At 46.4% G+C, this 20689-nt stretch overlaps 1 protein-coding gene across 1 annotated transcript; it reads right to left on the bottom strand.

The window, feature by feature from the left end:
• Positions 1-343: 343 nt before the first annotated feature.
• Positions 344-20686, bottom strand: LOC144133507 (UBX domain-containing protein 1-like). Its single transcript, XM_077666650.1, has 10 exons — positions 20500-20686; positions 20322-20375; positions 20111-20202; positions 13793-13898; positions 12418-12549; positions 9277-9396; positions 8400-8471; positions 5029-5197; positions 3904-4084; positions 344-547 (listed from the first exon to the last, which is right to left on the bottom strand). The coding sequence occupies exons 1-10, from the start codon at positions 20550-20552 to the stop codon at positions 504-506; spliced, it is 1023 nt and encodes a 340-aa protein (XP_077522776.1). The 5' UTR covers positions 20553-20686; the 3' UTR covers positions 344-503.
• Between the last annotated feature and the right edge of the window lie 3 nt (positions 20687-20689).

Raw genomic sequence — 20689 nt, 5'->3', positions numbered from 1 at the left:
CAAAGTTTCCAAACTGCAGTGTCTGCCTTTCTGCACTTGTAGTGCATGTTAAGCTACCAAGGTCCCCAGGGATGAGGATGAGACTCTTCCTCACCGTCCGGAGGTATGACCACCGGGAGTGTCACAAATGCCCCGCTACAAAACTCAAAAACAGACCTTGTGGCCTGGAAACTCTCGAAAAACTGTATATACGCCACTTCATTTCGCTACACCATGAACTGCTATGCCGCACACTATGCTGTTGGAGCTTTTGAGTACAAGCGCAGTTAACTTGGACACGCTCAATGTAGCTCGCCTTCACACACAAAACAAAAAAGAGATGACAGAGTCGTGATAAAGAAAATAAAAATGCCCACCATGCTTCCCAAAGCACAGTGGAAACAGACATTTATTCCAGAGCACAGTTTCTAATATAATACAAATCTCTGCAGTGCGCTCCACCTGCATGTGACAGCTTCCAAGGTGACCTTCCTTGGGGCTGCTTTAATTGCATATCGGCTAGATCACTTGGCCTTCGTTAAGATCACGACCGCCGATGGAACAAGGCCTGGGCAAGGAGAAAAATAAAAAGGAAAAGAATTGAGGATCAGTTACCTTCACTCTGTTGCTCCTTGAAATTTGTGGTCACCCGCATTGCACGACAGAGCAGACAGTACAGTCTTCTACACACTTGACTAGGGCGCTTCGAATCGTAGACTCCATAAGGTGCATTGACAACTTATGCCACTGCCTCCTCAAAAGCTTTGTGATGCCCCTAGTTTACCTGCGATTCCACACAAAACCATGGATATGTGCATTTTTCATGGAATTGTGTTAGCGGGCATGTTCTCTTAGTATTTCTTTTCCAAATTATTGCTGTTACAAGACATCAGAAGGAATGACAGAACAATGATGTAATGGCATATTTACTTTGTTTGCACAACCACAGCACGAGAAGGGAGCTTGGGACCTCAGGAAAATAAAAAAGAACTATTATTACAATTATAACAGTTCAGGCCAACCATAACCAAGCCCCCCCCCCCTTCTAACCACTGAAAAGAAAAAAGCATAATGGTATGCCGCAATACGGAAGCAACGAAAACGATGTTATACGAGAGGCAATGCTACAGTCGGATGCGCATGACACAAGTGAGTGCAGCAAAGCTTCCAATGTGTTTGCACATGCCTGCTCAAATAGCACTGGTCACTGTTGCTTGCCGTTTAGAGCTGCCCAGACCAGCACCCATTCGGCCATCTTTACTCTCCCTACTTCACTAAGCTCTGTTTCTCAACGGCTCGCACTGCCTTTTTTCCACACACTCACAGTCACCGCCCTTTGCCCTCTGCCCTTGCACACAGCAAGGTTTGGCCCAAGGTCATTCGGCTCAAGAGATTAGTGGCGAAGGTAGCTTTAGCTACCCTAAGAAGAAAAAAAATATTCCACACTTCATATATACCACAGTTCTCAATACAGCACGAGGTGTGTTCTGAAGCAGATGACCTCAGGGAGCAATTTGAAAACTGAAAATTGGTATTTGAGCAAAGGAAATGGTGCAGTAACTGCCGCACACTTCATCGAACACCTGTACCGCCCTGTGCCATAAGGGAAGGGGAGGGAAGGGATAAAGGAGGGAGTGAGAAAACAAAGAAAGACGTGTGCTCTGGAATAATTCCGACCACCTGAGGATAACACATGGGCGCCTTTTGCGTTTAGCCTCCATGGAAACGTGGCCGACCTGGCTCAGTAGCCCAGGGCTTTAACCATCGATCCACAGCGGCGGGTAAGGGAGAAATTTTGTGTTACCGTTCAGAAAATACGGTAATCATCTGAATTCTGTTGAAAGCAAAAATCTAGTAATGAACGAAGTTTTATTGACTGATGCCCTGACATGTTTGCTTTGCTGTCCACTCAAGCAAGCATGCGTGTTAAGCATGGTGTGCTTGGCAACAGTGGTATACTGTTGCCTTTTGAAAAGAATAATGTTACTTGTAGTGGCAGAAAATGTTTTTAGTTTCAAGTATGTTTCAGAGCACTTATTCTGGGCGCTTTCTCTAGTGGCAATGCAAGTTCAGATGCTAGAATGAGTGTCAAGCCAGTTCCAAACTCTTGTGGTTCTCCATCTCGCTTGTGGACACGGTCACCACAGCAGGTACAGGACCGCGTACCGGGGCTTCATCAGAGAGATCACTCAAGTTGCTGTGGGGCATTGTGTCAGAGAAGCACCATTCTTGATGTCATAGGAATACCAAGCACGACCCGGCACTAAGCTGTGAAAGCCACCTTCACTTTTAATTAAGGTATATTTGAAGAACGCGAGTCCCAGGTCACTCATAAATGATGGTAACACATTATTAACCAGCACGCCCTTCGTGTGCTTTAGGAAAGTGTGTGCAGGACTGTAAGCAGCCTTCACCAAGGAAAGTCACTTTACCTTATTTTAAAAAATTTTCAGTCAAGATTAAAAATTCGAATTTCTTGTTTAATCAATACAGCAATGCCTGATTATATTATAGTAAAGCAGGCGCTTTTCTACTCATCCTCACTTTTGCAACACATTTCAGTCGGTCATTGGTCTGTTTTAACCAGGGGTTCTCAGTGGCCTTGGAGGTCTTTTTGGGTTTCCTAAGCACCTAGATCTGCACAAGCATCAACTCCTACGACTCCTTTAGTCCCTTTGTTTTGGGACTAATCACACAATTTTTTGTTGCACACTGCTTCACCCTACAGCCAGCCATTATTAAGTGAATTTGAGCACATTTCATGGAGCATTTCCATCTGCATGCATGTAAGGCATGGAGGGACAGAACCTACCGTATTTACTCGAATGTAACGCGACTGCAAATATAACGCGAGGGGTGACTTTAAATGCTGCCCAGCGGGAAAAAATAAAACTACGAATGTAACACGAGGCTTAAGGACACAAAAAAAAGTACCGTTAATAGACATCGTGGCCAACATGGTTACTCATCTTTCTCGGTTTTGGAGGCCGACTTCTCAGAAACTGAGTCCTCCTTTTCGCTATCGAAGTCTCCTCATAACTTCTGCTGTATCGATGTCGTTCGCCGCAAAGAAAATCCATTCCTCTTCATGAACGTTTGAGGCCACCCACGAGATGCTCTAAACTTCCCATCTCTCAAGCAACATTTCTAACTTTCTAACGGATCAGCTCGACACTGACCCCCATGAGACGGTTGCGCTGCTCAATAATAAAGTCCGCCACTTTTTTCTCCAGCTCACGTGATGACCATGGCGAGGCCCACAAAATTCTTTGCAGTCGGGGCCACATTTAAAAAGCCTTTCCCGCTGCAGCCGCCATCCGCGGTTGGTTGACTCATTGAGGTCAAGTCTTCGAGCTGCCGACCTCTTCAGTTAATAGGACCGCTTTTCTCTTAAAACGAGCATCATACTGAGCACAACGTGTTGCAATTGTGTGCACTGAATCAATACACCGCGAGCGACGCCACAAGAATACGACGCGACGACGCGTTGAGCGCGAGGTCGCAACGAACACACACAAAAAAAAAAGACAGAGAACAACGCTTTGACTTTGGATGGATGAGGATTTGGCTTCCGTGGCACCCATGTTGCCAGAATAAGATCGCAAAACTGCGGAAACCGAAACCAAGCTGACTGCTTCGAAATGGCTGCACCGCGACACTGCTTTAGGCCAATCGAAGTGCAGTATTCGATTATAACTCGAGGGTAGACTTTAAGGGGAAAAAAATCCGGGAAAAAACTCGCGTTACATTCGAGTAAATATGGTAAGCTAAACAGGATTCCTCAGGCCCTTTTGAATACATTCGAGGGTTCCCCAGGTCTAGAAAGATTGGGAGCCCCTGCTTTCAACTAGTCCAGCTGAAAAGCAAAAACCTATGCGACTGACATCAGAATAGCAGACAGAGCAGAGCCCCAGAATGTCTCACCTAGTGCGTTGAGTGGCTTCATGTAGTCTTCCTCCGTAAACACCTTTCGCGGGAAGTTTGTCATGAGCGTGAAGGGCTGGTCGCCATCTGTCCGGTTAAGCTCCACATAGAGCCGCACCGCAGCCAGCTCCTCGTTGGCTCCAAACGTTTGCGTCAACGTCTGACCGTTAGTCAGCCGTATCTGTAAAGCACGAATAACCTCCACACTCAAGCCTAACAACTGTACATTTACGGACTTTCCAGTTGTTTTCAAAACACATTTGACAGGCATGCCTTTCGCAGCGCTGCAAAGACACAGTCCACTGGCACTGGAAAGGTGGAACTGTTGCAGTGAGGCAACGAAGATGAATGCAGACAAACAGCATGTCACTGAAGCTCTGTGCTGAGGTACCGCCATTACCAAGCTTTAGAAAAAATACAGTAGTCTCTATACAGACATGACTGATCAAAATTTGTAAATTTCCCCGAGTGGAATGCACTGTGCACTAAGTGAAAAATTTTGGAGTCGTAAGTACCAATACTGACTATTACTAGTCAATATTTCATATTTTCCCGCCTTTGATGATGACACACCGTTTTGACCAATTACGAATTTTGTAATGCCATTGCTTTTTCAGCGACGCTGGGTTTCCGTGTTGATGATTTCGAATTAACAAAAACTTCTATTCCTGGTTATGACATATCAATTGCACATTTCAGAATAGTGTTCAGAAGCACCTGAAAAATGGTGAATGAAAACGCAAAGAGACCTGCATACTCTCCTCGGTGAATTGTGAAATAAGTGCCTATTAAGGTAACATTCTAGCACAATGCAAGCTCTTTTCACTGTTGCTGGCTTATTCGACAACATATAAAAAGTACTAGTCGAGCAGCATACAGTGTGCAAAGTCCCTCCTCTTTTTGTACTGTGGTCGTCTTATCTTGTCCAGTCTTTTTCTTCACCCCTTGCATTTTCACAAGACAACCACAGCTTAAAAAGATGAGGAATGAAGTTACCTTGTCTTGTATCTGATCTCTTTCTTATCCTTTGTCTTTCGGTGCTGTAGGAACGAGAATGTGAAAAATGCACCAGATTTCCGTCCTTACTTCTTTCCCGAAAAGACTGGTGAGCAAGGGGCAACTCACCTGAAGCCTGCACTGGTCGTAGTCCTTCTTGGGCTCCACAGGTGCAGGCGCAGCAGCAGCAGCACCAGCAGCAGCAGGCTTCGGCGCACTCGCAGTGGCTGCCGCCCCCATGTTGAACTTTTCCCTCCTTTCCTGTTTGTCCCTCTCAATGTCCTCAAGGACTTTCTTCCTGTTTGACACAGACAAAAGAACGAAAGAAGAAAGAATGCAAGTACAACAGTCGTCACCACGAAAACCTCGCCACGAGACAGCTATACTTCTGATGGGCAACATTTGTACCAGCACCACACAAGTTTCAACCAAGGTTGTGCTCAGGCATTTATTTATACACTAGGTCGTTACAAGAGCCATGAGTATATCAAAAGCAGAAAACGTTACGCACGATATACAGTGATGGACAATGGTCTAGACTGCCAGATGTGCTTCTTTATGGCGCATTTGAAGAATCAAGAAATCAGGTATACTGTTCCAGTTTCTAATACACGATGAACTGAAAGGCAGCCGGCTGCACTTACAGGTCACTCACTGTAGAGCTGCTCTCACAGGCCAGCTTGCCCTTTCGACTTTGTAATAATGTCAGAAAAGAGGAATGTTTATAATAGCCTAAATCACGGCGACACCAAACTACTTTTTCCTTGAAAAGCTAAAAACAGTTTTTTACACTTTCCACCCAAATTATGCATGCTGTGCATGCAACACGTGCACACCGTACAAGGTCACACAAAACATGAGCATTTAACTTCAAGACGTAATGTCGCTTGATGTTTTAAATTAACATACAGTTGTTAATTGTTACACAGAGTTGTGCCTTTGTGTCTGTAATAGAAGTGTCATTGCATGAGTGGGACAGCCATATGGAACAGCCAGTAGCCTGTATTGATGAACCCTGTATGAAGCTGGCCTGTATCAATATCTCAGCGCGTTCTTATGGCAGAAGCTGCTTTCACAAATGACAGACATTTTACACAAGCTAAAAAACACCAAAAGATTGAAATAAAGGTATCAATGCCACGGCTGTTTTCACCAGCAAACTGCGATGAAGTGATTCTTATCCTCAGATCTCTAAGGCTAAACAGCATTGCCATTTATTTCCAGATGGTGATCACAAGAGTCCATAACTCCCTTAATGTCATTGTCAATGCCATCAGCTCGAAACAAGTGTTTTGAAAAAGATACTCCATTTTCAACTTTACATGCCTCAGCAATAAATACGTCTTTCACCAACAAAGGAGAGTCAACCCATACAGACACAAACAGCCAATCAATTGAATTTTACCATGAACAATCACTGGGCAGCGTAGTCTCAGTGTCAATTCATAATACATTCTGAAGTACTACTGCTGCATCATTTCTCAGTGGTGAAATGATTGAACATCAATGCAATGTAGCTAAAGGCAGCTACGAATTATTTTGCTAAATTGAGACTTTCACAAACAAACAAAACATTAGGCTCTGGTGTCATCAGGAGTAGAACCCCGCAGTTACGCTTTTCATGAGACTGCAAAAAAAATAAAACAAACATTAGTCGGGAAGCTCAGCAGCCAGAAGCACAATAGAAAAAAAATTACAACGTTGCCTCCATTTTCTTGTTTCTGTTCTACTTCTAGTAAGAGAAACATGCTTCTCTGGAATTCGCAAGGCCTTGTAACTTTTGAGATGGTTCGCATGCACAGGGCGGTCACATGGAGTGGGTGATGGGCACACGTGCACGCTTCTGCACTACTTTTGTGGCAGCCGCTTTAATCCTGCAGAATACTCATTTATTGGAATTTAAAAATTGCACTTTTAAGCTGCAGGCGACATTGGAAACCCAGATGACAGAAAAAAATAGGCTGTGGTTTAGCTCTGGTTAACCCTAGTTGAACTGCGAAAGCTTCGTTTCCTCGGCACGTCGTCTACGCAGCGTCTCATTCCGACGCTCTTGAGAACTCAAACCGGTCTCTTCCGCAGTTCAAGAGTCACTCCGTGACGTGGCACGACTTCTTTTAGCCGCATCTTCGTTACGACGCTTCTCGAGTCATGCGGTGCGCTCTTCTGGTGTCTCTTGAGCACGCTGTCTCTTCCTCGCTTCGTTCTGTCGTTGTTGCGTCTCTTTCGCGCTCTCCATAACAACTACAATACACCGAGGCAAAGCGTATATATATATATATATATATATATATATATATACACACCCCACGAGGCGACACCTCCTCTCCCTCTACCCCAGAGGAGCACATCTGGTGGAGCGAGCGGCAACGGCGGCGCCATCTGTTGGAGCGCAGCTGCGGCGTTGCTAGACAACAGCTGCTCAAGGCCGTTCATTGGCCTGCACATACGGCTGAAGTGCACAACGAGTCGAAATGGCTCACTGGCTGGAGTAGTAAAGCTTTCGCTTTAAAATGCCTCCAGGCCAACCTGCGCAACTGCGTTTCATACAGCACTGCCCGCACAGTGTCTCCCGCGGCATAGTTTCGTTTCCGCATTTTCGGTCGTTTGCGCTCATGCCGCAGTGGCAATGAAACTCCACCAACAGCCGCAACAAAAAATTAACACTACCCTCACACTTGGCGTACGTGGGTGCATGCCTGAAGCCAATGGCGTCAAGTTCCGCTTTGGCCCAGCCGCTGTTAAGCACCTGCTAAATGCAGGCTGTAAAAAATGCTGGCACAGGGTAAACGATTGTGAGGCGACATTCACGACATTGCATGAAGAAAAGATGCCACAATTGGCGACAAAACAGCAGAGTTTGCATTGCATGGCTTTCTATGGGAGCTTGGATGGGGCTGGCTCAAGAAAACGTAGCAGCCGGGAAAACGCAACACCCAGGAACGTAACAACGAGGTTCTGCTGCATATGAACTGTAATTGTATAATCTAAAATACCTACAAGACTGAAGCTGTTTTATAGAACGGTACCAACACTGTCATTTATAAGCTAGAACATATTCTGCCACATGAAGAAAACAGCAAGTCGATCGAAATGTTAGAAATAGAAACAGACACCCTAAAATGATCTGGCATTGGGGTCATGGGACTTACCACTACAAAAAGAAGTCCCCAACAAAACAGAACACAATACAAAGGAGACAAATGGAGTGAAACAGACTAAAGCAGTATTGTTCATGCTGAAGTAATAGTAGTGTCTCTTTTCCCATCATTTAGAGGCTTCTTACAAACATGCGTCAAGACTTCAGTTATCACGAAAATCTCTGTCTAAATGACCATAACATCCTTTACCGCTTCTGTAATAAAATGTGGTTGTGTTAGAATGCCTGCTTCTTACTGTCTCCTCGGTCATATGGGGGAACACAGACTAGACTGCGCTTGGCCAGACAAACATCAGACAGTAACCACTTCCACGGACAAGGCTGTGAAAGAGCTGGAGCTCACTTTGCAAGCATGGCTTCCATCTTCTCTCGCTTCTTCTCCTCTGCCAGCTTCAGCATCTCTTGCTCCTCCATCCTGACAAGACAGAAGCAAAAAAAGACAGTGAGCAGTGTTGCATGATCTTTTGATTGCCGAAATTTTGCCCCCTAGGGAAATGACTTCCCTAGGCATCCTAAGAGCGTCTAAAAGCGCTAGTTCTGTCTTGCACAGAGAGCCCCCTTTTTGACTTCTACCATGAGAATAAATTGTTGTCAGGGTTCCTGATTCTCAGCCCAGTTTTGCCTCTGTGACCACCTCCCAATGTCAGTCTCAAAGGACCGATGTCTTGCATAGTCACCGCTACCCTTGGGATCCATTCCCTATAAGACCTAATGCAACACCCTTTATAGACAGTGCTGTGACACTCTCACTTACAATGTCCCAGTGAATACTGCGTTATCAGGTTGTGCGGGTTAGCAACACAGTGGTCACATCTCGAAGCTTTAGGCAAGACTCGTGTTTCTGACTTGTACTCGGCTAGCTCTGCAACAATGGCAAAAACAGCTGGAAACTCCGCTTTTTCCACACGAGCACCTCCTACAATGTAGCTCAGGGACCATTTTCACAAAGACTATCGGACCCAAGATTTGCTTGTAATTAGCAAGCAAACCAAGGGCACTTTTTCTTTCTCAGACATTTACATTCTATTCGAAATCTTCACTACTAGACACCAATAAAGTCAACATACAAGTTGTGAAGCTCTCTCACCGACCAGCTACGTGACCAACAAAGACACCCAATCATAGCCTCCTCTAGGCAGGCAGCACAACTCAGAACAAGTGAGTCGGGATACACTGAATTTAGGGAAAAAGGAGAAATCCACAACAGCAGCGAAGCTCACTTCTGCCGGCTGGTAGCAATCTCCTGACCAAATTTCCGGCGCTCCTTCTCACGCTCAATGGCTTCCTTCTTCTCCTTCTCTTCGCGCTCTAGCCGCCGCTGGCGGATCTTCTCTTCAAGCCTGCACAGCAAAGGAAAGTCGGCAGATTAAATCACAATCAGCAGCCACGCACAATAAAGCCAGTACAGTAAAACCACCACCTTAGTTCGACCCTCGTTAGTATAGAATTCATACTGTCGCCGGAATGCCACTAAACACTACTGAGTTGGAGTTTGCTGGTTCGAAACCCTGCCACAGAGGCCGCGTTTCTATGGAGGCAAAACGCAAAGGCGCCTGTGCTGTGCGTTGTCAGTGCATGTTAAAGATCCCCAGCTGGTCAAAATTATTCTGGAGCCCTCCACTACAGCACCTCTTTCCCTTTTTCTTCTTCCAATGTCACCTTCCTCCCTTCCCTTATGGTGCAGTTCGGGTGTCCACCTATGTGAGATAATTACTGTGCCATTTCCTTCCCTCAAAAACCAAAAAGAAAACAAAACTGTTTGTTTTTTTTTGACAAAAGGAAATGGAGCAGTAACTGTCACTTATCTCAAATGCTGTAAGGGAAGGGGTAAAGGATGGAGTGAAAGAAGAAAGTAAGAAAGCAGTGCCATAGTAGAGGGCTCTGGAATAATTTCGACCACTTGGGGATTTTTAAAGTGCACTGACATCCAACACCATGCGACTGGTCAAACCTGAGTACTCCGCTACTGACGAGTGCCTTAACCACTCACCCACGTATTCGTCCCCAGCCTGAAGTGCATATTACATTGTTTTCCATGCCCCTCAGACATCACCATGTGGCCGTGCTAATGTCATGCTTATTGCCCTGTCAATAAGTCACAAGAGAGCCCGTGGTGACGGCGGCAATCAGACATGCACATCAGCCAGCCAGCCAATCTTTTCTGTTATAGTTTGCTTTTCATAGGCACGTTGCCACTTCAGTGCCAATGCACACTTCAGTCTGCATGGCATTTCTGCTATTCTAGAGTGCCACAACTCCACTCATCACATGCATTTAAGCGGTGAAGCTCCTCACATGTGACGCCACTTGCAAAGAAGCTCCAGTGCTACCCCATCACACAATGAAAGATGCCGCGAGGCTCTTACCACTACACAAAAACGATTTTTGGCAGTTTTTTTTTTTGAAGGGGGGGGGGGGGGGGTAGAGGCATTTGTTAATCTGACATTAGAATGATTGCGACGTTTTTTCCACCCCCTTGAAGCCCGAAATAAACAGGTTTCACTTTATTACCCCAACATGTAACACACCCGCAAATGCTTTTTTTTTGTAGTCCTAAACATGTTCTGGTTCGTTACTTGGCAGTCTGCCAGATACTCTTTGTTCGGCTTTGCTCTGAAATTATCCTTATCAACACTAGCTTCCCTTCCACAATTAAAAAGAGCTTACAATGCCTCGCTACTGATAATGAGAACAGCACCCCTGTCTGAACAGTGGCTTTCAAATGAGAAGTCATTGGACTCCTTAAGGTTCTCCCACTTTCAACATCTGCAGAGGCCTTGCCTTTCAATAATACCCCGAAATATTTCTTCCCAGGACAACAAGACTAAGTACAGCCACAAACTCATCATCATCATCAGCCCAGCTATATCCACTGCAGGAAAAATGTAGTTCCCATTATCACCTCCCGATCCGAGTCGAGGTCGTCACGAACCATGTTTCTTTTTCGTTAAGAACTGTTCTGTTTCCCCAAGGGATCATCTGTCATTTACTCTCTGCATTACATTGATTTCTGCTAGGATATCACTAAATAAAATTGGTAGTTTGCTAATCCATACTACCCCATTGTCTCTCAAAATTACCCTTCATTTCCCTTTCCATTTCTCACGCGCATGCAAATCAACCCAACTGCGTCTGCCACAGCTGACCACAAATGTGCCACTTATACCAAAAATGAGCTCAAAGTAAGCTCAAAGTAAGCAGCACAATAAAAAGATGGAAAAGAGCATTGTTTCATCACTCCTTGCACTAAACAATGACATGCATGGGCAAAGCATGCGCAATGTTTGGAAAAGCGCCCAAAAGCAAAAAAGCTCTTACTCATCCACTCCACCAAAAAAAAAGTGCCTCAAAATGATGATAAATGAACAAAATGTCCAAATACCTATTACAAATCCCTGCAATCAGAGCAATTGAAATCAGGCTTTGGCCCATGCCAAGTCCCAGAAGCTGTGGTTAATCAGATCTATTCTGCACTGTAAAATAATGGTGCTATGATATGCATCACATTCCCAACCAATTGTTTGAGGAAATACAGCAGAATCTCAATGATGTGATCATGGCTAATACGAACTTCGGCATGATACGAATTTTCAAGATTCCCTGGCCAAAGTGCACTGTGTGCAATGGGCAGAATTTTGGATGATTCAAATGCCCTTAAGCATCACTAGTGAAGATACAAATGTTGGAGATGCGACCGGACCTGCAGGCACTGAGCACTGCCCTTACATCGCAAACAACAACCTGCAGTCACGCTGTAGTGCATACTGCAAGTACTGAGCGGTGGCACATGGCCCATGCATCACCGACATTGTGAGCCCACCGATGTGCGCTATACACCACAAGTACCGAATCGTGGTGCACGCACTTGAACATCGACAACACTGTGATCGCCACAGTCACGCAGTATGCACCGCATGCAGCAGCGAGCAGTGGCGGTAAATAAATGCCATCAGCCGAGAACAGATCTTCGTGAATGCATTTGCCTTTCGTTTGTGCTGGACAATATGAATATTTTTTTGTGACCAAATGAGAATCGTACCGGGATTCTACTGTATCCAAAGACAAGCACATTTAGCACCCTTCAGTTACAGACCACAAGAATCCTTACTGCTTCCTAACAACACTCGTGCCAAAATCACAAGTGGCTGCATCTCACACAAGCACCACTACAAAGAAGTCTCTCTTCCCTCTGTTCCTTCACTGCAGTTGTATAATCGCTCCTTGATGTCGATACCAAGAGAGGTGGTAGATGAAATTTCTCTTTTTCATGGTTTCTAGCCAATAACTAAACCTACCATTATCAGTTCAGGCTCCTTTTTTTTGCGTAAACAAAAACAAGCCAAGGACAGACGCAAACCCACTTCTTTGCTTTCTCTTGCTTCTCTTCTTCAGTCAAGGGCTTGATTTCCTCCACAGACTCAGAGAAGCTTTGGTGGCCAGACTTGACAGCGTGGAACTCCACTTCGGGTGCAGTTCTGAAGAGCTTCCCACACCTTGGGAATAGTAGAGCACACATCATGGATTGCATGCAAGAGCACAGCCAAACAAACTACAAGACAGCTTCACTTGGAAACACAGCTAAACCAAAAGAAACTGCATTTAGGCAAATTTTAATGAAAGCAACGACCACACCACCACACTATCTATCGCTAACTCTTGAACCAGAACACTAATTAACAAGCAGCATTCCAGGTAAACAATGTTGCCCAACTTTGTATAAAACCACACACATTTCTTGAGGAGGTTACTTCCATTAATTACAACAGCCAAACAATTTGGGCCACCAAACCACACAGGGCTGTTTCACAATGACAATGTTGGCAACAATGGTTTCATACACTGTACACGTAATAAGCCAGCCACAGTGCTACACAGTGGGCAATGTCCATGGCTGCTTCTCCCGAGTCCATAACTATTTTGAATTGTGACAGCAGTGTCCAAAATGTGTGCTTCAAAAGCAACATGCCGACAATAAAAATGTAGTTTTAACTTTACAATAGAAATGCAGCTAAGAACAGCCACCTTGCAATGGTAGGCATGCTCTCGCAATACTCAATTATCACCTTTTTCTCCTAGATGCATGCACAGATTATATGTGCAAACCACGTAATAGAGGGGAACAAATGTTCTAACAGCATACCAGATGTTTAAAAAAAAATTCCCAAATCCACACTGCACAGTCATTAAACCAACTCCTAATACCTACATATCCCCACTATGGTAATTTGACTACGCTGTGCAATTCCAAACCATCCTAGTCAGCATTCTGAAGAAACTTCATATAATGGGACAGGCTTCAGTTAACTGACTAAATGAGGAGGTGGCACGTGTGTAACAAAGGAGACAAGAGAGACTGTCCCAAAACACAACAAGGGCTATGAGTGTACACAATCCTGTCAAGTATGGCACCATCACTCGCCTACTTTGCTTCCCACAACTATTGTTTGCATTCAGCAACAAGCTCTGGTATTCTACACGGCACTCACGCAGTTGTCACCAAAAAAACCGAATTCAGTCAAAACAGAAGAAAAAAAAATGGAAATGTGGCATCACAATGCTCCGATACAATGGCAGTCTCAAGCAGAGAAATTCTTGCCAATGGTTACAATACTCCCAAATCCATGTCTAACTTAGCAGAGATAAGTAGACGTGTAGTCATAATCTATCCATTACGAGACAGATCGTAGCTGTATGTAAAGGTAAGCATGCATCCGCATGCTATCAACTTTCACTCACTCGTCACACTTGAGACTCTTGGCGGCTGCATCAGAGATGTGTTCTTTGGATTCTGTACTACTTTTCTGCATTTCGTCCTTGCTGTCCCCAGTGTTGCCTGCAGCCTCTGAGGTGAATCAACGCAAAGAATTATATGGGCGAGCATAAAAAGCTGACCAATAAAAACACAGGAGTTACATAACTTTGGCCAACTCATTAACCATTAATTAGTTGAATTGTTGGAAATGCTGCATTAACAGCTGAGGACACGAGTCCTAAGGCAAACATTCCACAACATTTTCATGCATGACAAGCCTCTTGAAACTTTCCTCCTTCGTTCAATCTAAAACTTGGGCAAATGTTAATCTCACAGTGCTGCACGTTCATGTTCTATATAGAGTACAGTGTGAGCAGAATTAGCTAGAGCACTCGAGAGATGCTGTACAGAGCAGGGAAAGTGAAATTTTAAAGCAGGTACCGAGTTTCAAAGACAATACTTGCACGTGAGCGCAGCCGAACAGACGTGGAAACCATGCAGCAACTAGTACTCTGCCCCTAGCAAAGGAGCTGCATTAAGATTTTGCTTCATTTGCTCTGCAGCACACTGCTCGAGTGGTCTAGACAAGCATGCTCACATTTGTACAATTTCAGCCTGGGTACTGGTCCAGCCAGAGCTCTTCTCAACAAGTAACATTGCCAATGCCAAGAATTGGCACTCGACTAGTCCAAAACTCAAAGGTTAGAAAATTGTCTCGCCACCTGTGGCAGTCACAGGAACTGCTCAAAACCAGAAGAAATAGCCGACTTCACAGCTCAGAGCTGGTGCCATCTGCTAATCTCCCACGTGCACCGTGCTATTGTGTATATGGTTCTTTCTTTTTCATTTCTCTGTTTTCCTATCAGGGCATTTATGAATGAGCACCCATTAGAAAGGGTGCAACCAACTAATTTTCATCGTTTGAAAAAGTTGTATGTAGGCTAATTTGTGTAACATTTGATGCTCGAAGTCATTGCCGCACACACGGTATTCATGGACGCAGGATCATAATAAATCCCGAACACTACACAGCCTCCAGTGCAGCCCCCGTTCTTAATCTCTTTTTTCCCATTTATCCTCTTCTTTCATATCTCATCGTAAAGCTGACTTGACCAGAAACCTGAACGTTTTCATTTCGTCATTCACCATTTTTGATATAGTAAACTGACATTTGTCAGTTGCACTTCAGTGTTTGTGTGTTTGTAACTTGTGTTATGGTGTCCATGTATGTATGCCATGTGTTCTGAAGTTGCACAAGAAGTTGAACCTTATCACCACCATTATGAAAATGTCATGCTTTCTAGCCCGTTTTGCAAATTGTTCGATCACAGAGCGTTAAGCACCAACAAGATAGCCCACCTCCATGCCGAGGTGCCACGGTTCATAGGCTTGGGAATACAAAGTTACCACATTCATAGATTGGTGGCAATAGGGCAATGTCATGACCTTCTAACTCTTCTGATATCACATCTCCCGCCTTTTTTCCTGGGGAGCATATTGAGAACAAATTGCTCACTTCATTAGCATCTCACAGTGACGCTCTGAAGGCTAGTGTGCCCGACATTTTAGTACACTAAAGTCGTCTACTGCGTAGCAAAACAATAAATACCGCTTAAAACTCCCCTGGGTAGCCCATCTCGTGCTTCAGACTAGAGGTCTGTAATTAGCAAAGTTTTTATGCAAAAAGTATTGAAACCAGGAACATGCTACTGGCTACTCGCTAGGAATGATATTTTCGTGCTTAGATTTTTGTGAGTCAACAACTAAGTACCTTCTTAGAATACTGCTGCATTTTACGGAAGTTTGCACATCAAAGCAAACAGAGAAATTGGCAACTTTCATCTACAGATTACCTCGTTTTAGGCTTTATTGTGTTGCTGACTCCATAACTTTTTGAAGTTACTCATGCCTTCGTTAAGAGTCATAAACTCAAGAGAGGAAATTGATGTCATTGCAATAGATTTGTCCATGTCATTTGACGAGGTGTGCCATGAAAACTTTTAAAACGATTTATGTGAGTTTGGAAGCGATGTACAAATTATCAACTGGATTTGGGCTTATCTAACTAACAGAGAGCAATTTGTAGTAACATAGATGAGCACTCGACTTCATCAGTAACATACTTACTCTTGTATTGCTCAGCAGGAAGAACTACTGCAATTAATTTAGCAACAGCTCATGCTACTCCACCACTGTGCACTTTTCTGAGCCTTCGTTGTCACTGCATGGGATGCATGGTCATAAGGCACCACCAAAAGCTTTTGCAACGTCTTTCAGAAGACAATGTTTAAGCTTGCTCTCGCTGCGTTTTGCAACATAGCATAAGCATAGTCAATATTTTTCAGCCATGAAACCAAGTGATAAGAAAATAGGCAAAACATGGTAAAATGCTAGAAGTGCCTAGCGTTGTATAAGCCAGAAAGCATGACAACGCAGAGGTAGTCATGTCAGCACTGGGCAATCAATAATGTTTTGGTAGTGGCAAGAGCAGATGAGACCAAGGGGGAGGGGGGGGGGGGGGGGGGGGGCTGATTGGAATAGCAGAACCCTTTCCCTTTCATTCTAGAGTGTGCTCCTTGTGTCAGCCCCATCGTGCGTCCAGGAAACCCCGAGGCCACTAAGTTGCGCATTGCAACTCACGTTGAGCCCAATAGTGCCCTCCCCGCCCTGTAGCAGCACGAGAGGAGTTACAGTATTTGCAAATAACAAGATCTGCAGAGTAAATAGAAAAGAACGAAATAAACTGAAAAATTTTGGGGTTTAATATCTCGAAGCAACACATGGGCTATGAGGGATGGTGTACTGGAGGGTTCCGGGTTAAGTTAGACCACCTGGGGTTCTTTAACATGGCTGGCAGGATAACGTAAAGCACTCAGTAAAAAAAAAAGACGACTTCGTGAGACCTCAAATGACAGTTCTCAATTTGCATTTGCAACAGAATCGAACAATACAAGCCTCCTGAATGCCAAACAAGAAACATGGATGCCGCTTCAGCAACTTTCACTGTGCTCTTACACGTCACGCAAGCTCTTTCCCATACTCACACAAACAGACAAGCAGCTTCTTCCACCATAAGCAACCACACTAGCTCACTGACGTGATTACGATGTTCCCTTCAAGTCAAACAAAGATTAAATGCGCCACGCCTACCACACGCTCCGCCGGCACTGCCACAGACCACTCTGGTGAACAGGGCGATCGCCAAAAGCATGCAACAAATCACAGCGTTCACCAGCTCCTCCTCGATGAGCAGCCTAAAGCACGTGCAGTGTGCCACAGCACAAGCGCACGTGCCAGCGAAATGAATGTGCACATCACGTTTGTCAACAGTACAGCAAGTGCTGTTGTAGACTTTTCATTCGCGCTTTCCTAGGTGCCAACGGCACGGGTGATCAGAATTTTAACGCAACAGCGTTAAGGACCTCGTGTCGCAGAAAAAAAAAAGCCGGTGTCGTCGGCGTCGGCCGTGAAAGAGAAAAAAAAAAATTGGCAGTGGCTTAGCTCCACTATGCCAGGATATACGTAGCGGGAGGTACGTTCCCTGGCTGAGCTTGTTGTTGGCACCGTATGTTTAGCAATGAGAGACATGTCCGCTTGAAATGTCCGGGTCGCAGATGCACTTTCGGAAACTCGAATGGTGTGATCAGTCACACGACGGGCCTTTACATCCTCTACCGTTGGTTCCCGTTGACTGACGCCTTCCATAGGCTCCATCTAGGCGGCTATGCGGCGTCTTTACGCTCGGCAGTCTGGTGTCTCCGTTTGGCAAGGCATTCCTCTCTCTGTTCGGGCGTCTCCGCTGCTCTTCGTTTTCTGACGCTCATTCTGTCTTTTTTGAGTAGCCAACTGCCAGGCGACAATTTCAGGATCGGAAGAGTTAATGTTCTCTTGTCTATACCGCCGTTTAGCAGCGGCTGGACTCTCCTTCTGTGCATCCATATCAAGTGTTGCGATACAGCCGCTGATTACATCTCCGCCTCTTATACGCAATGCTGCGCATGCAACGACGCGCGGTTCGGGTGATGAACGCGGTGTGACATCATACCAAACTGCGGCGGCGGCGAGTCGCACGGTGTGACATCATGCCAGATGACACCAGGAGCACTCAAAGCACAGTAACGGTCTCACATATCTCAGTGGACACCCGAACCGCACCGTAAAGGAAGGGATAAAGGAGGGAGGGAAAGAAGAAAGAGAAAACTGAAAGTTGCATTTTGAGGAAAGGCGCAGCGCACCCATCCTCCCTGGTTGCCATGGTAATGGCACATGCACACAACTGGCATCTGGTCTCGCTTGTACCGCGAAATGCCCAACTGGTAGCCTAGTGTAGCTCCCGCAACAAAATCCCTCCTCCTCCCTGTGAGCGAAAAATCCCTCCTCTTCCTCCTCCTCGCAATGTACGCCACTGCCCCAACAAATGGCGTGCGACTGCAGCGCGTCCCGCTCGTCTCGTTCGGGCGCAGTGGGGCCGTGCGGGCACGCAGGAATCGCGCGGTGAGCGGCGAACAACGCAGCGCACATCCAAAGCGCGTTCACCACGAATCTTGCGGCTTGCTGCCCGTTCGTTCGGCGCGGAAGCTATGCTGGCATTCGTGGCATCGGGTTTGTTAAGAACGATGGGCCGACGAACTACGACTGCAACTTGAGTCTCGCGCGTTTCGGCAAGGCGCCTGGCAGCGCTTCTACGTGGTTTTCCGCTCCGCGCGCCCGTTTCACCGTACGTAGCAGAGCGATTTGTCTAACGGGTAGAGATGGGTCGCTCAGGAGCGAGCCGGATCTTTTGAGCCGCTCTTTTAAAAGAGCGAGTGAGCCGTGGCTCAGTAAAAGTGAGTGGCGGTTCTTTTGGAGAGCCCATTCAGTGAGCCGTAGTGAGCCGTGCTGAACCGTTTTGTCGGAGCCAGTTCTTCTGCCGGGTGCGATTTGCGCGCCATCTATTAGGCTCTGGCTGAAAGGTTTGGCATGGCTCACTGAACGAGAGAGAACCGGCTCTCCAAAAGAACGGCTCTCACTGAGCGGGTCGGCACGGCTCACTGAATGAGAGAACCGGCTCTCCAAAAGAACAGCTCCCACTGAACGGGTAGACACGGCTCACTGAATGAGAGAACCGGCTCTCAGCCAACTCGCCCAGCAGTCGCACTTTGCCAGAAGACCCGGCTCTGACTGAACAGTTGGGCACGGCTCACTGAACGAGAGAACCGGCTCTCCAAAAGAACGGCTCTCACTGAACGGGTCGGCACGGCTCACTGAACGAGAGAACCGGCTCTCCAAAAGAACGGCTCTCACTGAACGGGTCGGCACGGCTCACTGAACGAGAGAACCGACTCTCCAAAAGAACCGGCTCTCAGCCAACTCGCCCAGCAGTCGCACTTTGCCAGAAGACCCGGCTCTGACTGAACGGTTCGACACAGCTCACTGAATGAGAGAACCGGCTCTCCAAAAGAACCGGCTCTCAGCCAACTCGCCCAGCAGTACGCACTTTGCCAGAAGACCTGGCTCTGACTGAACAGTTGGGCACGGCTCACTGAACGAGAGAACCGGCTCTCCAAAAGAACGGCTCTCACTGAACGGGTTGGCACGGCTCACTGAACGAGAGAACCGGCTCTCCAAAAGAAGCGGCTCTCAGCCAACTCGCCCAGCAGTAGGCACTTTGCCAAAAGACCCGGCTCTGACTGAACGGTTGGGCACGGCTCACTGAACGGGTCGGCATGGCTCACTGAACGAGAGAACCGGCTCTCCAAAAGAACTGCCGCTCTCTTTTACAGAAACACTCGTTCTTCCGAAAGAGCGGTTCAAAAGACAGGAGGGTATGGTCGCTGCTCTGTTGGGGGGAAGGGGGAAGGGGGGAGTGCGCGTCGCGGGGGAGAGGGCGTTAGGAGCGAGCGAGGGAGCCAGGCCAGACGGATGAGGTGGTAGCAAGGGAGAGGAAAAAAAAAGAGCTAGAGACGTGCTTGAAGGAGTGGGTCCAGACATGTGAGCCGGGAGCATGCAGAAGGAAAAGAAAAAAAAAAGGTCGCTGCGTTGCACTTGGGGAGAGAGGGAGCGGAAAGGAAAGAACCACGGCTCACTCGCTCCTGAGCGACCCGATCACCCTTACAGATTTAAATGAGCCGTTGAGCCGTTCAAATGAGCCGGTTCATTTCAGTGAGCGGAGACGTTCCGAGCCGCTCACTGAAGTGGGCCGTCTTGCCCATCTCTACTAACGGGCAAGGCGTCGCGCCGAATGGGCGATGGCGTTCCGTGGACTCCCTCGCAGTGCTGCAACACACTGTCGCGTTCCACTCTTAGCGTCCTCCAATTTTTACCTGAGGCACCACTCGCTGCAGGGGGAGGTGTGGTGGAGGCTTTTGGAACAGGTTCCGAGATATCCATTGGTTCGTCAGCGTGCGCTAGGAGCCTGCATCCAGACGAAGAAACAAGAAAAATGCAGAAGATAGCGGTAAAAAATGACACCTTAACCGCTCTACAAAGACTAGACCGTAATATACCGGGTTTGTGTACGAAAATGAAACAAACCATTCCATAGCGGCTTCAACGCTCTCGTCTCCACACACCTCAATCGCCTTTTTGCTAGAAAAACAAAAAGAGAGAGCGAGAAGTAAGGAAACAGGAGTAAGTGCGCAAGAAAGGTCATAAAACAATCTAAATGAGCGCTGATGACTAACAAAAACATACGTGCCGACTGTGTACTTACGCTCTTTCGGCGCTGAACCCCATTTCTTCGAGGATTTCCACGACGGACGACATAATGAAGGCTTCGTCTTGTTCGGGCCCTACACCGCTGGTTTTGCAAAGGCACAACGGGATATACAAAACCACCAACGCGAAATTATTTCATCAGTTAACGACACACCGCAAAAACCTCGCCTCAAAAGTGGGCTTGA

The sequence above is a fragment of the Amblyomma americanum genome, chromosome 5, assembly GCF_052857255.1.
Source record: "Amblyomma americanum isolate KBUSLIRL-KWMA chromosome 5, ASM5285725v1, whole genome shotgun sequence".
Lineage (NCBI taxonomy): Eukaryota > Metazoa > Arthropoda > Arachnida > Ixodida > Ixodidae > Amblyomma > Amblyomma americanum.
This window is presented reverse-complemented; position numbering and strand designations above follow the sequence as displayed.

What these genes read in the sequence shown, in the direction of transcription:
- LOC144133507 (XM_077666650.1), bottom strand. Translation starts at nt 20,552, where the DNA reads ATGTCGTCCGTCGTGGAAATCCTCGAAGAAATGGGGTTCAGCGCCGAA. An exon ending in GGGTTCAGCGCCGAAAGAGC is followed by an intron (nt 20,376 to 20,499) that starts GTAAGTACACAG and finishes TTGTTTTTCTAG; the next exon opens with CAAAAAGGCGATTGAGGTGT. An exon ending in ACGACCAGTGCAGGCTTCAG is followed by an intron (nt 4,085 to 5,028) that starts GTGAGTTGCCCC and finishes CGTGCTTTACAG; the next exon opens with ATACGGCTGACTAACGGTCA.